General features: G+C 43.7%; 1 protein-coding gene across 1 annotated transcript in view; it reads right to left on the minus strand.

The window, feature by feature from the left end:
* LOC139583600 (catenin delta-2-like) overlaps positions 1-12621 on the minus strand; it is a 400634-nt gene that overhangs the window by 228226 nt on the left and 159787 nt on the right. Inside the window, exons 4-6 of the mRNA XM_071414857.1 lie at positions 7894-7928; positions 7563-7682; positions 2550-2716 (exon numbers count right to left, since the gene is read on the minus strand). Of these exons, the coding sequence (XP_071270958.1) occupies positions 2550-2716; positions 7563-7682; positions 7894-7928 (322 nt within the window). The remainder of the gene's footprint in view (positions 1-2549; positions 2717-7562; positions 7683-7893; positions 7929-12621) is intronic.

Below are 12621 nucleotides of genomic sequence, written 5' to 3' on the forward strand. Positions count from 1 at the left end.
CTTGCCAAAACTATATTTGTTAACAAGACATTTGTGGAGTGGTTGAAAAACAAGTTTAAATGACTCCAACCTAAGCTTATGTAAACTTCCGACTTCAACTGTATCACCTATTTATCATATTAATACAATATTTCATAAACATTTATATATTTTTTAAATTATTATTTTTGTGTCCACATTCAACTGGTGAAAGCTGATTGTGATCTGATTAAGGGGAAACATTTACCCTATTAGGGTGTGGTGCCTGGCCTTAACAGAAGGCCAGAATAACTGATTCATCAAACATGGAATGGATTATGCTGTTTAAAACCTGCAGTCATTAGTTCACTAGACTAAAGTCTTAAACCAAACACCCTGAGTGGCATCCTGAGTGGCATCCAAATGGCATCCTATTCCCTATTTAGTGAACTATTTTTGTCCTAGTGCTCTGATCAAAAGTAATGCACTATATAGGGAATAGGGTGCCATTTGGGACGCAGCACAACCCTCTGGTTGTCTTAGGGTTTCAGCATTGAGGGAGACTCTGCTGTAATGTCGGTGTGCAGATATAGCCTGATCCCTCTGTACCAGGTGACACATCTCCATACGTTAAATATTCATCCGGAGGCCCATAGTGGTATAAATACACTGCAGGAAAACGGCTATCTGAGACAGTGGCTTACATAAACAAATGCACACACACACGCACACACACACGCACACACAAAATGAAAGATAAATAGATAGGCACTACGCTCCACTCTTCTTAAGAGATTCACAGTGTGTGTTAGATGGGGTGCTAGATCCCAATGCATTGTTGAAGCAGAAGTACCATTGTAATATAAATACCTAGCTAGTAGTAGTGTATAAGAGGCTCTACTGTATGTGATGCAGTAGCCTTATATAATCAGTCTGTCCTGGTCTGGAGTAGACTATACAGCCAGTGCTACTCAGAACATCTCCCCAATCAACCTGACAGACAGGGCAAAACATCACTGGAACACAACCAGACAGAGAGAGAGACAGAGGGAGGACAGGGCAGGGATGGGGGGAATGGGTGATGGGGAGGACTGGGTGATGGGGAGGACAGTAAAAGTGGACAGGAGCCCTTATTTTGGCACAATTGAAGCAGGAAGAAATAAGACAAGAAAGACAGGCAATGCTCCTCTTCCTCTCTCTTGTCAGTCTCTTGTTTGTGTGTGTGTGTGTGTGTGTGTGTGTGTGTGTGTGTGTGTGTGTGTGTGTGTGTGTGTGTGTGTGTGTGTGTGTGTGTGTGTGTGTGTGTGTGTGTGTGTGTGTGTGTGTGTGTGTGTGTGTGTGTGTGTGTGTGTGTGTGTGTGTGTGACAAGATCTCACGGTTTTAACAATTTGACTTAAAATTTCAACGTTTGTCCACATTTCTCCAAACGTCAAATTTAAAAGTTTCTCCAAACGTCAAATTGTGTGTGTGTGTGTGTGTGTGTGTGTGTGTGTGTGTGTGTGTGTGTGTGTGTGTGTGTGTGTACTGATACTGGTACACTGAAAAACATACATTTGCATTTCCTTTCCTCTAGTAATTAGCTACTATTTCAAAATGTATCCCTATGTATTATTCATAACCATACAGACAGCAAAATAAAACATTTGCCCTCTCAATGCATGCTGTATCTTTTCATAAAGCTTTGCAGTTGGTAACAAATAGCAGGTGTTGTTGTGTGTATGTCTAAGTAGATGAGCACCTGTGTGTGTTTGTGTGTGAATGTGTTGTGTGTGTGTGTGTGTGTGTGTGCGTTTTGTACTGTCAGCTAGCTTGTGAAAAAATGAACATAGGGAATACATGTCTCCTGCAGGCTAGAGGATAATTGAAATCCTCTTGATCAGTGTGAGGAGATTAACACCCATTCACCTCCTTTAACAAATTATTAGAGAAATAACAAACCAAACTGGTATCTCCCCATGCAATTAAACAGTCCACCTTCACTGCACCCCTCTCCCTTCCACCTAGATCAAATAAACCATGCTAAATGTATCTGTCTCTTTCCTCTAACCTCTACTAGCCACACACATCTCCCCAGGCTACTATGACCTGTGTAGAGCAGCAGGATAGCCCACACACGATGGTGTGCATGACACATAGAGAGAGAGAGATAAAGGGGAATGGGAAAGAGGAGAGAAAGTTAGAGCCGACTCCGTTAGCTTATTCCGAGCCAGCAGCTAACTGAAGACTTTTGACTTGTAGAACGTGACTTTACCCTTCATAAGGTTAAGCTAAGGAGCATTAGAAAAGGTGAAAGCAGTAGATAGTGTGCAGAACAGCCACATCGCCCAGTCAAGAGGAGAGCTGGGCAGAGAACTCCCTGCCTGGCTTTCTTCCTCCATCCCTGGGTACAGAATAAAAACTGCTCAGGACAGTAGTGTTCGGCTAAAAAAAATATAAACAAATATCGCAGTAACATATGAGAGTAACTTTTTCTTGAATGCGACAACTGCTTTACAAGAAGAGATTGTGAGTTGCTAAACATTAGCATTATCCTCATCATCAGTATCATATCCTCATCTTTCTCCTCATCATCATCGTCATGGTGACCTACCTGGTTGTAGCTGTGCACTGCCCCTCCGACCTGTCCACTGCGCTGTGGAGTTGCCGCTGCAGCACTGTCGCTAAGGGCGAGGGTCTGGTTGCTATGGTAGCTGGCGGAGTACTGGAGCGAAGCCTCTGGGGTGGAGTTGAGCTGCAAAGAACACTGGGAAAGAAGAGCTGGAGAGACAGAGAGAGAGAGAGGGAGGGAAGGAGAGAGATGCAGCTATTTAGAACAGGCAGTGCAGCGTTTCAGCCCTCAGTGATTTAGAAAAAGCATACATCATTTATCAGGAGAGGGAGAGGAGGAGAGGGAGGATGGGGGGGTTAAGGGGTTATAGGGGGGAGGAGAGGGAGGATGGGGTAGATAAGGGTTTACAAGGGAGGAGGAGAGGGGGAAAGGGAGGAGGGGTTGGATAAGGTGTTACAGGGGAGGAAGAGAGGGAGGAGGAGGGGTTGGATAAGGGGTTACAGGGGAGGGGGAGAGGGAGGAGGGGTTGGATAAGGGGTTACAGGCGAGGAGGAGAGGGAGGAGGGGTTGGATAAGGGGTTACAGGGGAGGGGGAGAGGGAGGAGGGGTTGGATAAGGGGTTACAGGGGAGGGGGAGAGGGAGGAGGGGTTGGATAAGGGGTTACAGGCGAGGGGGAGAGGGAGAGGGAGGAGGGGTCGGATAAGGGGTTACAGGGGAGGAGGAGAAGGAGGAGGGGTTGGATAAGGGGTTACAGGGGAGGAGGAGAGGGAGGAGGGGTTGGATAAGGGGTTACAGGGGAGGAGGAGAGGGAGGAGGGGTTGGATAAGGGGTTACAGGCGAGGAGGAGAGGGAGGAGGAGTTGGATAAGGTGTTACAGGGAGGAGGAGAGGGAGGAGGGGTTGGATAAGGGGTTACAGGAGAGGAGGAGAGGGAGGAGGGGTTGGATAAGGGGTTACAGAGGAGGAGGAGAGGGAGGAGGGGTTGGATAAGGGGTTACAGGGGAGGAGGAGAGGGAGCAGGGGTTGGATAAGGTGTTACAGGGGAGGAGGAGAGGGAAGAGGGGTTGGATAAGGGGTTACAGGGGAGGAGGAGAGGGAGGAGAGAAGATGAGGGAAATAGGGAAATAAGGGTAAAGTAGGAAAAAGTGGAAGGCAGAGTATCGGAGGTAGAAAGGAGGAAAAGAGAAGGTGACCTCAGAGGAGAGGAGGAGAGATGAGAGGAGCAGAGAAGGAGAGAGGAGAGGAGGGGATAGATGAGAGGAGCAGAGAAGGAAATAGGAGAGGAGCAAAGAAGGAGAGAGGAGAGGAGCAGAGAAGAAGAGAGGAGCAGAGAAAGAGAGAGGAGAGGAGCAGAGAAGGAGAGAGGAGAGGAGCAGAGAAGAAGAGAGGAGAGGAGAAGAGAAGAAGAGAGGAGAGGAGTGGAGAAGGAGAGGAGAGGAGTGGAGAAAGAGAGAGGAGAGGAGAGGAGCAGAGAAGGAGAGAGGAGAGGAGCAGAGAAGAAGAGAGGAGAGGAGAGGAGTGGAGAAGGAGAGAGGAGAGGAGCGGAGAAGGAGAGAGGAGAGGAGCGGAGAAAGAGAGAGGAGAGGAGCAGAGGAGCGCAAAGAAGGAGAAAGGAGAGGAGCGGAAGAGGAGAGAGGAGAGGAGCAGAGGAGGGGAGAGGAGCAGAGGAGGGGAGAGGAGCGGAGGAGGGGAGAGGAGAAGGGGGGATGGTTGAGATAGGAGAAGAGGGGGACCGGTGAGAGGAAAGGAGAAGAAAAGGAGAGAGGAGCGGAGCGGAAGAGGGGAGCGGAGAAGAGGGGGAGAGAGGAGAAGAGGGGGATGGGTGAGAAATTGGTGTGAGGAGAGTAAGCGAGCATGCATTTCTCTCTTTAATCACAGCTCTATCTCTCTCACGTTATCTCTTTCCTTCTGTCATTTATGCGTTGGCATCTCTCAGCCTAGAATTGTTTAATTTGTGATCTGGGCTGTGTGGAGTGATGTCACTCTCAACTGTGGCATGTTTAAACACACACACACACACTGGACCTAACCATGTTTACACTATCAGTCTCCATCAGCATCAGAACGCTAAGCATTCTGGGTCAACACAACACATTCCCTTAGAGAGGAACACTCTACAGGGACTAGAGGGAACACACACACCCACACTCCATTTGAGAGGAGCACTGCTGGGTGAAGAGGCATACATTCTCCAGAGCGAGGAGAACAATACTGTTGTCCTCTGTCACACACACACACATAGGTGCACACGTGCACACACAGGGATAAGGGGCGGAGTTGGTCTGGGCTTACTTAACGGTAGTTAGGTCCATGACGTGTGCTATATCTCACTGTGCTTAAATATATCAATCACAGGCTTTTCCTACTCCCTATTGGAGAGAAAATACTCTCTCCCCCCTCTCTCCTGCTCTCTCTCTCATATTGTCCCTCTCGCTCCCTTTGATGTTCTATGTCAGCAGAGCACACACACACACCATACCACAAACACACACACACACACACACACACACACACACACACACACACACACACACACACACACACACACACACACACACACACCATACCACAAACACAGTTTTCATCTGAGCCACTCTGTCGTTGTCTGACATTTAGTTGAAAGTTGTGTGTAACTCACCAGAAATGCTCTTAGGCTTTTTAGGCTTTTTACATTTCTCTACATAACCTTCAACAGGAAATGACAGCCTTTAGCCACCATCTCTACCACCTCTGTAACTAAAAATGTAGGACTATATTCAACAAAAAAACGGGGGGGGGGGCAACTAGAACATAAAACGGTTCTTCGGCTATCCCCATAGGAAAACCCTTTGAAAAACCTTATTTGGTTCGAGGTAGAACCCTTTTGGTTCGAGGTAGAACCCTTTTGGGTTCCATGTGGAACCTTTAACATATAGTGTTCTACATGAAATCCAATAGGGTTTCACCTGGAACCAAAAAAAGGTTTTACCTGGAACCAAAAAGGCTTTAACCTGGAGCCATTTTATTTTTGTTTTAGAGGGCATTTCATGCAATTCTACACATTTTTCCATAGGGTGGAGATAAATGTTTGCATTTTAATGATATCTGTGTCAGACTGACTAACAAAATTACTAATTCAACCATGATAACAAGTTTAGATAGCTGGCCGCTAGACTAATTTACCAATCTATAAACGTTAGCTGACGGGGGCTAATTGAATGACTATCAGTGACTGGCATAACAAGAGAAAAACTGCTGATGCACAAACAAATTTAGAAATCGCATGTTATTCTACTATTCTAAATTGCAACAGTAAGACCTCAACTGAGTACAAAAAAATACATTGATCCAAGGGCCTTCAAAAGGGGCGCGGCCTGCGGGCCATCCCTGTCCTATGGGGACATCCGAAGAACCCTTTTTTCTAAAGCTGTGTTCGAATACTCATATTAACCGCACTGACTACTATTTATGACGTAAATTGAGTATGTAGTATGCTTATTGGTCATAGTATGGATATAGATAGTATGCCAAATGTTCCAAATGATTTCGTACTATATACGTCAAAATTCTAAGTATTTCCGTGCTTTTCGGGCCCATAATGCAAATCTTCAGAAAATGGGCGTGGCTTCACAACAATTTCAGATTTGAAGAAAAAGTCAGACGAGCGGATAACAAATGTAAGTACAAAAAGTAAATATTCATTCGTTTAACAAATTATGACAAATGTTGAGAAAATGTTGAGCAATGGAATATAACATTTATGACTTTTCAAATAAGTTACAACACGTTGTGTTGCCTGACAATTTGTTAGGTATGCTAGCCTTACGAACCGCATAGCATATCATTACAGCAGTTGCTTGTATGTACCGGTATGTGTTAGCTACCTAATGTTATGTTAGTATGGGTATTTGAATACAGCTTAAGAGTGTACACTTGGTTCTCTGTGTTTTGGTTTAAGTGTCATCTTTTTAGAAGCACTACCTCTCTACACAAGTTAAACCCTCCATGTTCTCTCGTTTTGCTGTAAGCCTGGGAATCCAAACAGCCCTTCACCCCCTGAACTCCCTTATGATGCCAACAAACACATCAATATGTTTTCGGCTAAAATGAGAGAGAGGGCTGTTCTATCCTTAATCTGTCTCTGTGTAGTCTGGGATTAAAACTATCTGCAGTAGAGTTTCACAGCAACCTCCTCTCGTCTCCTCCACCCATCTCCTCTCCTACTCTACGTTCCTATGAATTATTAAACAAACGCTACTTTGTGCTTCACAGCGAGAGGGGGAATGTCACACACACGCACGCACGCACACACACACACACACACACACACACACACACACACACACACACACACACACACACACACACACACACACACACACACACACACTCACACACACACACACACACACACACACACACACACACACACACACACACTCACACACACACACACACACACACACACACACACACACACACACACACACACACACACACACACACACACACACACACACACACACACACACACACACACACACACACACACAAGCCTGTATATGCTGTTTTGTATATGGGCTTTTTGTGTAATATAATGTTGTCTGCTTCTGAACTGACAGAGGAAAATCCAAACCGAGGGTGTTCTGTTCTTTCCAACTAAATAGTCCCCTCGACTCTCAGTGGAATGACTGTCATTTTGAGGACTATTAGGAGAGATACACTACATTTATAAACCACTCTCCTTCTATCAGAAGGAAAAGTCTGTGTGTACATCAGTAAGCCTAAACAGTTTGGGTTTCTTTTGTAAAATATAGTTTCTGAAATGGGCTTTCAGTAAATACAACTGATGGCTAAACCTCTTTGAGGTAGCATTGACGACAGAGAGATGGAAATGTCTTACACATTTGATTGTGTTATTTCTTCCGTGTCCCTAAATGAGCTCTTAGCGGGAAGTTGCACCAGAGGAAACAGATCAAGATTTAGGAAGAGACTGAAGAAAGAGTGGGACCGTTACACACACACACGCATGCACACAAACACACCCTGTCATATTAAAATAAGAGTTGTCCTCACGTTCTCCTGTGTTGTATTGATGAGGGTCCAGTATTCCAGACTCCTGCAGGGATCTGATGCAGGAGTCGACCAGCTCCAGTCCTGTGGTCAGCTCATCCTCTATGTCCTTCTGGCCATCAGCTGGACAGGAAACAGGAAACAGGTTAGTCTGGGTCAGAGTCGTGACACAACCTCCATAAAGGGTGTGTATTTTCAATGTCACACAAATGTGATGATGTCCATGTCTGTGATATCTGGTTGTATTCTTAGGAAATATGCATAATAAAATATAATACAGTGATTATCAATAAAAACGGCTTATAAAAAGTAAAGTATTTGACGTTTAGCCTACCTTGGGTGTTCCAGCGAAACTGCTCATCTGCCGAACTGCAAGAAAACAGTTGAGGTTTTAAGAAAAATAACTCATAATATGGAGTTTATTATACAGTAATATACTGTAACCTCATAGTTCATTGTTGTTATCAAATATTCAAACTGTTTACTGTAGACAGCTGAGGTTAAAAAAAAACAAGCTGTAATAGCGGTGGTTAGAGATTCAGCACCATTGAAGTGGACAGCGACTGAATAGGAATTCTGAAGTTCAGCACCAACAGAACAGAAGACAGCGGCCGTCCGGACTACAGCCACTCGCCACCAGGAGACCACAGCAAGGCCTTACCAGGAAGGAAGTCAGAAGTTTACACAAACCTAGAAGTGGAAGGCTCCCCAAGACCTCTGCTAACGATCCTGACTTTTTCAAACCTTGTAATTGTCAATAATAGGGAATAAATTGCATAGTAAACAAAAATATAACTTTCCATTGTTTCTGTGAAATCGCTGTCACATCCTCTTTCTTTTTCTGGATCAGGGATAGACCACGCTAGGAGGCTAATGCTGCTCTGTTAGCTAGCTCCCTAGGACAATCAATGAGAGCCAGTAACAGAGTGATTTCCTCTTGAGAGAACAAAGCTGAGTACATTATAGTCAGACCGGAAAGAAGCAACGAGATGCTCAGTGTGTGATCAATGTTAGAGCAACATGACACACAAAGAAACGCACAAACATAATCGCAGCATTTGTAGATATTTGTAGAAATAATATCTCTCTCATACAGTACCTTTACAATACTGTAAAACATTGGTGGTGGATAAGGTAATTTCCCCCATACACTGTGTCTTGTTCGCTCTGTCTGTCTGTCTGTCTGTCTGTCTGTCTGTCTGTCTGTCTGTCTGTCTGTCTGTCTGTCTGTCTGTCTGTCTGTCTGTCTGTCTGTCTGTCTGTCTGTCTGTCTGTCTGTCTGTCTGTCTGTCTGTCTGTCTGTCTGTCTGTCTGTCTGTCTGTCTGTCTGTCTGTCTGTCTGTCTGTCTGTCTGCTCTCTCTCTCTCTCTCTCTCTCTCTCTCTCTCTCTCTCTCTCTCTCTCTCTCTCTCTCTCTCTCTCTCTCTCTCTCTCTCTCTCTCTCTCTCTCTCTCTCTCTCTCTCTCTCTCTCTCTCTCTCTCTCTCTCTCTCTCTCTCTCTCTCTCTCAATTCAATTCAATTCAATTCAATGGGCTTTATTGGCATGGGAAACATGTGTTAACATTGCCAAAGCAAGTGAGGTAGATATTATACAAAAGTGAAATAAACAATCTCTCTCTCTCTCTCTCTCTCTCTCTCTCTCTCTCTCTCTCTCTCTCTCTCTCTCTCTCTCTCTCTCTCTCTCAATTCAATGGGCTTTATTGCCATGGGAAACATATGTTTACATTGCCAAAGCAAGTGAAATAGATAAGAAACAAAAGTTAAATAAACAATATAAAATTAACAGTAAACATTACACTCACAAAAGTTCCAAAGCAATAGAGACATTTCAAATGTCATATTATGACTGTGTACAGTGTTATAACGATGTGCAAATAGTTAAAGTACAAAAAGTAAAATAAATCAACATAAATATTATATTTACAATGGTGTTTGTTCTTCACTAGTTGCCCTGTTCTTGTGGCAACAGGTCACAAATCTTGCTGCTGTGATAGCACACCGGTATTTCACCAATAGATATGGGAGTTTATCAAAATTGGATTTGTTTTTGTATTCTTTGTGTGTCTGTCTAATCTGAAGGAAATATGTGTCTCCAACATGGTCATACACTTAGCAGGAGGTTAGGAAGCTCAGTTTTCACCTCATTTTGTGGGCAGTGTGTACATAGGCAGATCTGGATCTCAAGAGAAGACAGGCTATGGTAGCCTCTCTCAATAGCAAGGCTATACTCACTGAGTCTGTACATAGTCTGAGTCTGTACATAGTCAAGCTTTCCTTCATTTTATGTCAGTCACAGTGGTCAGGTATTCTGCCACTGTGTACTCTCTGTTGAGGGCCAAATAGCATTCTAGTTTGTTCAGATTTTTTGTAGATTCTTTCCAATGTGTCAAGTAATTATCTTTTTGATTTCTTATGATTTGGTTGGGTCTAATGGTGTTGCTGTCCTGGGGCTCTGTGGGGGCTGTTTGTGTTTGTGAACAGAGCCTCAGCACCAGTTTGCTTAGGGGACTCTTCTCCAGGTTCATATCTCTGCTTTGTTATGGAAGGTTTGGGAATCGCTTCCTTTTAGGTGGTTATAGAATTTAACGTCTCTTTTCTAGATTTTGATAATAAGCAGGTATCTGCCTAATTCTGCTCTGCATGCATTATTTGGTGTTTTTTGTTGTACACTGAGGATATTTTTGCAGAATTCTGCATGCAGTGTCAGTTTGGTGTTTGTCCCATTTAGTGAATTCTTGGTTGGTGAGCGGACCCCAGACCTCACAACCATAAAGGGCAATGGGTTCTATAACTGATTCAAGTATTTTAACCATATCCTAATTGGTATGTCAAATGTTATGTTATTTTTGATGGCGTAGAAGGCCCTTCTTGCCTTGTCTCTCAGATCGTTCACAGCTTTGTGGAAGTTACCTGTGGCGCTGATGTTTAGGCCGAGGTATGTATAGTTTTTGTGATATCTCTCTCTCTCTCAGAAACACTATAGCAGGCTATGCTTAAACACACAATGAGTATGTGTGTGCGTGTTTCCGTGCATTTGTGTGCGTGTTATTAATGAGCCCCTGAAGTAGAGGGATCACTGGGTCAAGAGGAGCTCCCCTCGTGATCCTGGTGATCACATAGACCACGGCAGTGTGTGTATGTGTGTGTGTGTGTGTGTGTGTGTGTGTGTGTGTGTGTGTGTGTGTGTGTGTGTGTGTGTGTGTGTGTGTGTGTGTGTGTGTGTGTGTGTGTGTGTGTGTGTGTGTGTGCACCCAGGCCTTGCCCCTAATTGTACTGCAGTAGAGCTTCCAGTGTAAAATAGATGGAGGACATTACAGAGGGAGAAAGAGGGAGAGGGGGGAAGAGGGCTGGAGAAGTTAAGTATTTCATTTTAAAAATGACAATGTTTTTATTCCGGCCTGGCTGTAGTAATGGATCCTCTATTGTTTTTGAGTGCAGGACTGGGGCTGTTGCGGTGACCGTATTAAAGCCACACCTGCGGTCACGAGTAATGAAGGCACGGTAATAAGGCTTCTCCAAGTTCTGATGCTGCTGATGGTCATTAGAAGCCTACCAAATGTGCTAACTGCCTTGTACTCAGCACTCTATTGTCCCTCTAACCACTCTGACATCAATGCAAATGTGTTCAAAAATTGAATAAAACAATTAATGAGAGCCAATGAGCTCGTGTTGCGCAACATTTCTATAGGCTATGCAATTGCGGGAGAAAACAGAGTGATGGCCACTAATAAAAAGACGAAGCTTTCTATAGGCTAGGCCTACTATATTTATTTCTCAACTTTCCTAATATTAAGCACATTGGTTCTCTTTACAACAGGAGTATAGCCTAAATGGCTGGCATGAAAATCAACCATGGGAAAAGCTTCCTCCATTCGCTATTTAAGTGCATAGATGACATGTATTTTTTCCCCTGCCCCGGTCTTGAGACAGAAGCATGATAATGGTCCATTCTAAATCAAAACAAATGTCACACATATATTATTTAGTATATGTAAAGACAAGATGAAATAGTCTGATGGGAATAGTCTGATGGGTGACAATATTAGTTTATCACTTGTGATAAGCATAAGAAAACAATGCCAGCATAAGAAACAATGCCTTTTCCACTTTTTCGAATCATAGTCATGTAGCCAAGGACATGTTTTTATAAGGTTTGTACCAACTAAAGTGGCCAAATAACTTCTTAAAATTAAGCACATTAATCCGCTTTACAAGGGGTGTAAAGCCTAACTGGCATATATAAGCAACATGTGAGTTTCAAATTTGAGGAAGCTAATTTTCACCAAAAAATGCACCTTTATTATAAAAGCATTACATGCATAATTGCATTTGCGGTCACTTATGATAATGGTGTTTTCCGCTAATGGAACATTAGCGCTTATAGCCTACTACCATGTCCGCACTGCTGCGATTATAATGTGCAGAAATAGCCAAATAGTTTATCTTATTATGGCTGCAGGGGCAGTATTGAGTAGCTTGGATGAAAGGTGCACAGAGGTGCCCATAGTAAACTGCCTTCTCATCAGTCCCAGTTGCTAATATATGCATATTATTATTCGTATTGGATGGAAAACACTCTGAAGTTTCTAAAACTGTTTGAATGATGTGTGTGAGTATAGCAGAACTCATATGGCAGGCAAAAACCTGAGAAAAAATCCAAACAGGAAGTGGGAATTCTGAGGTTGGTAGATTTTCAATACAGTCCCTATTGAACAAACAGTGGGATATGGATGAGTTTGCACTTCCTACGGCTTCCACTAGATCAACAGTCTGTAGAACCTTGTCTGATGCCTCTACTGTGAAGTGGGGCTGAAGGAGACAGGAAATAGTCAGGTCTACCATGACCTGGCCATGCTCTGACCATGCGCGTTCACATGAGAGGGAGCTCTGTTCCATCGCCTATCTGAAGTCAATGTAATTCTCCGGTTGGAACGTTACTGAAGATTTATGTTAAAAACATTCTAAAGATTGATTCAATACATCGTTTGACATGTTTCTACTGACTGTTACGGAACTTTTTGACATTTGGTCAGCTTTTAGTGAACACGCTTTCTGACTTTGG

This window comes from Salvelinus alpinus, chromosome 8 (assembly GCF_045679555.1).
Source record: "Salvelinus alpinus chromosome 8, SLU_Salpinus.1, whole genome shotgun sequence".
In the NCBI taxonomy this organism is placed as follows: domain Eukaryota; kingdom Metazoa; phylum Chordata; class Actinopteri; order Salmoniformes; family Salmonidae; genus Salvelinus; species Salvelinus alpinus.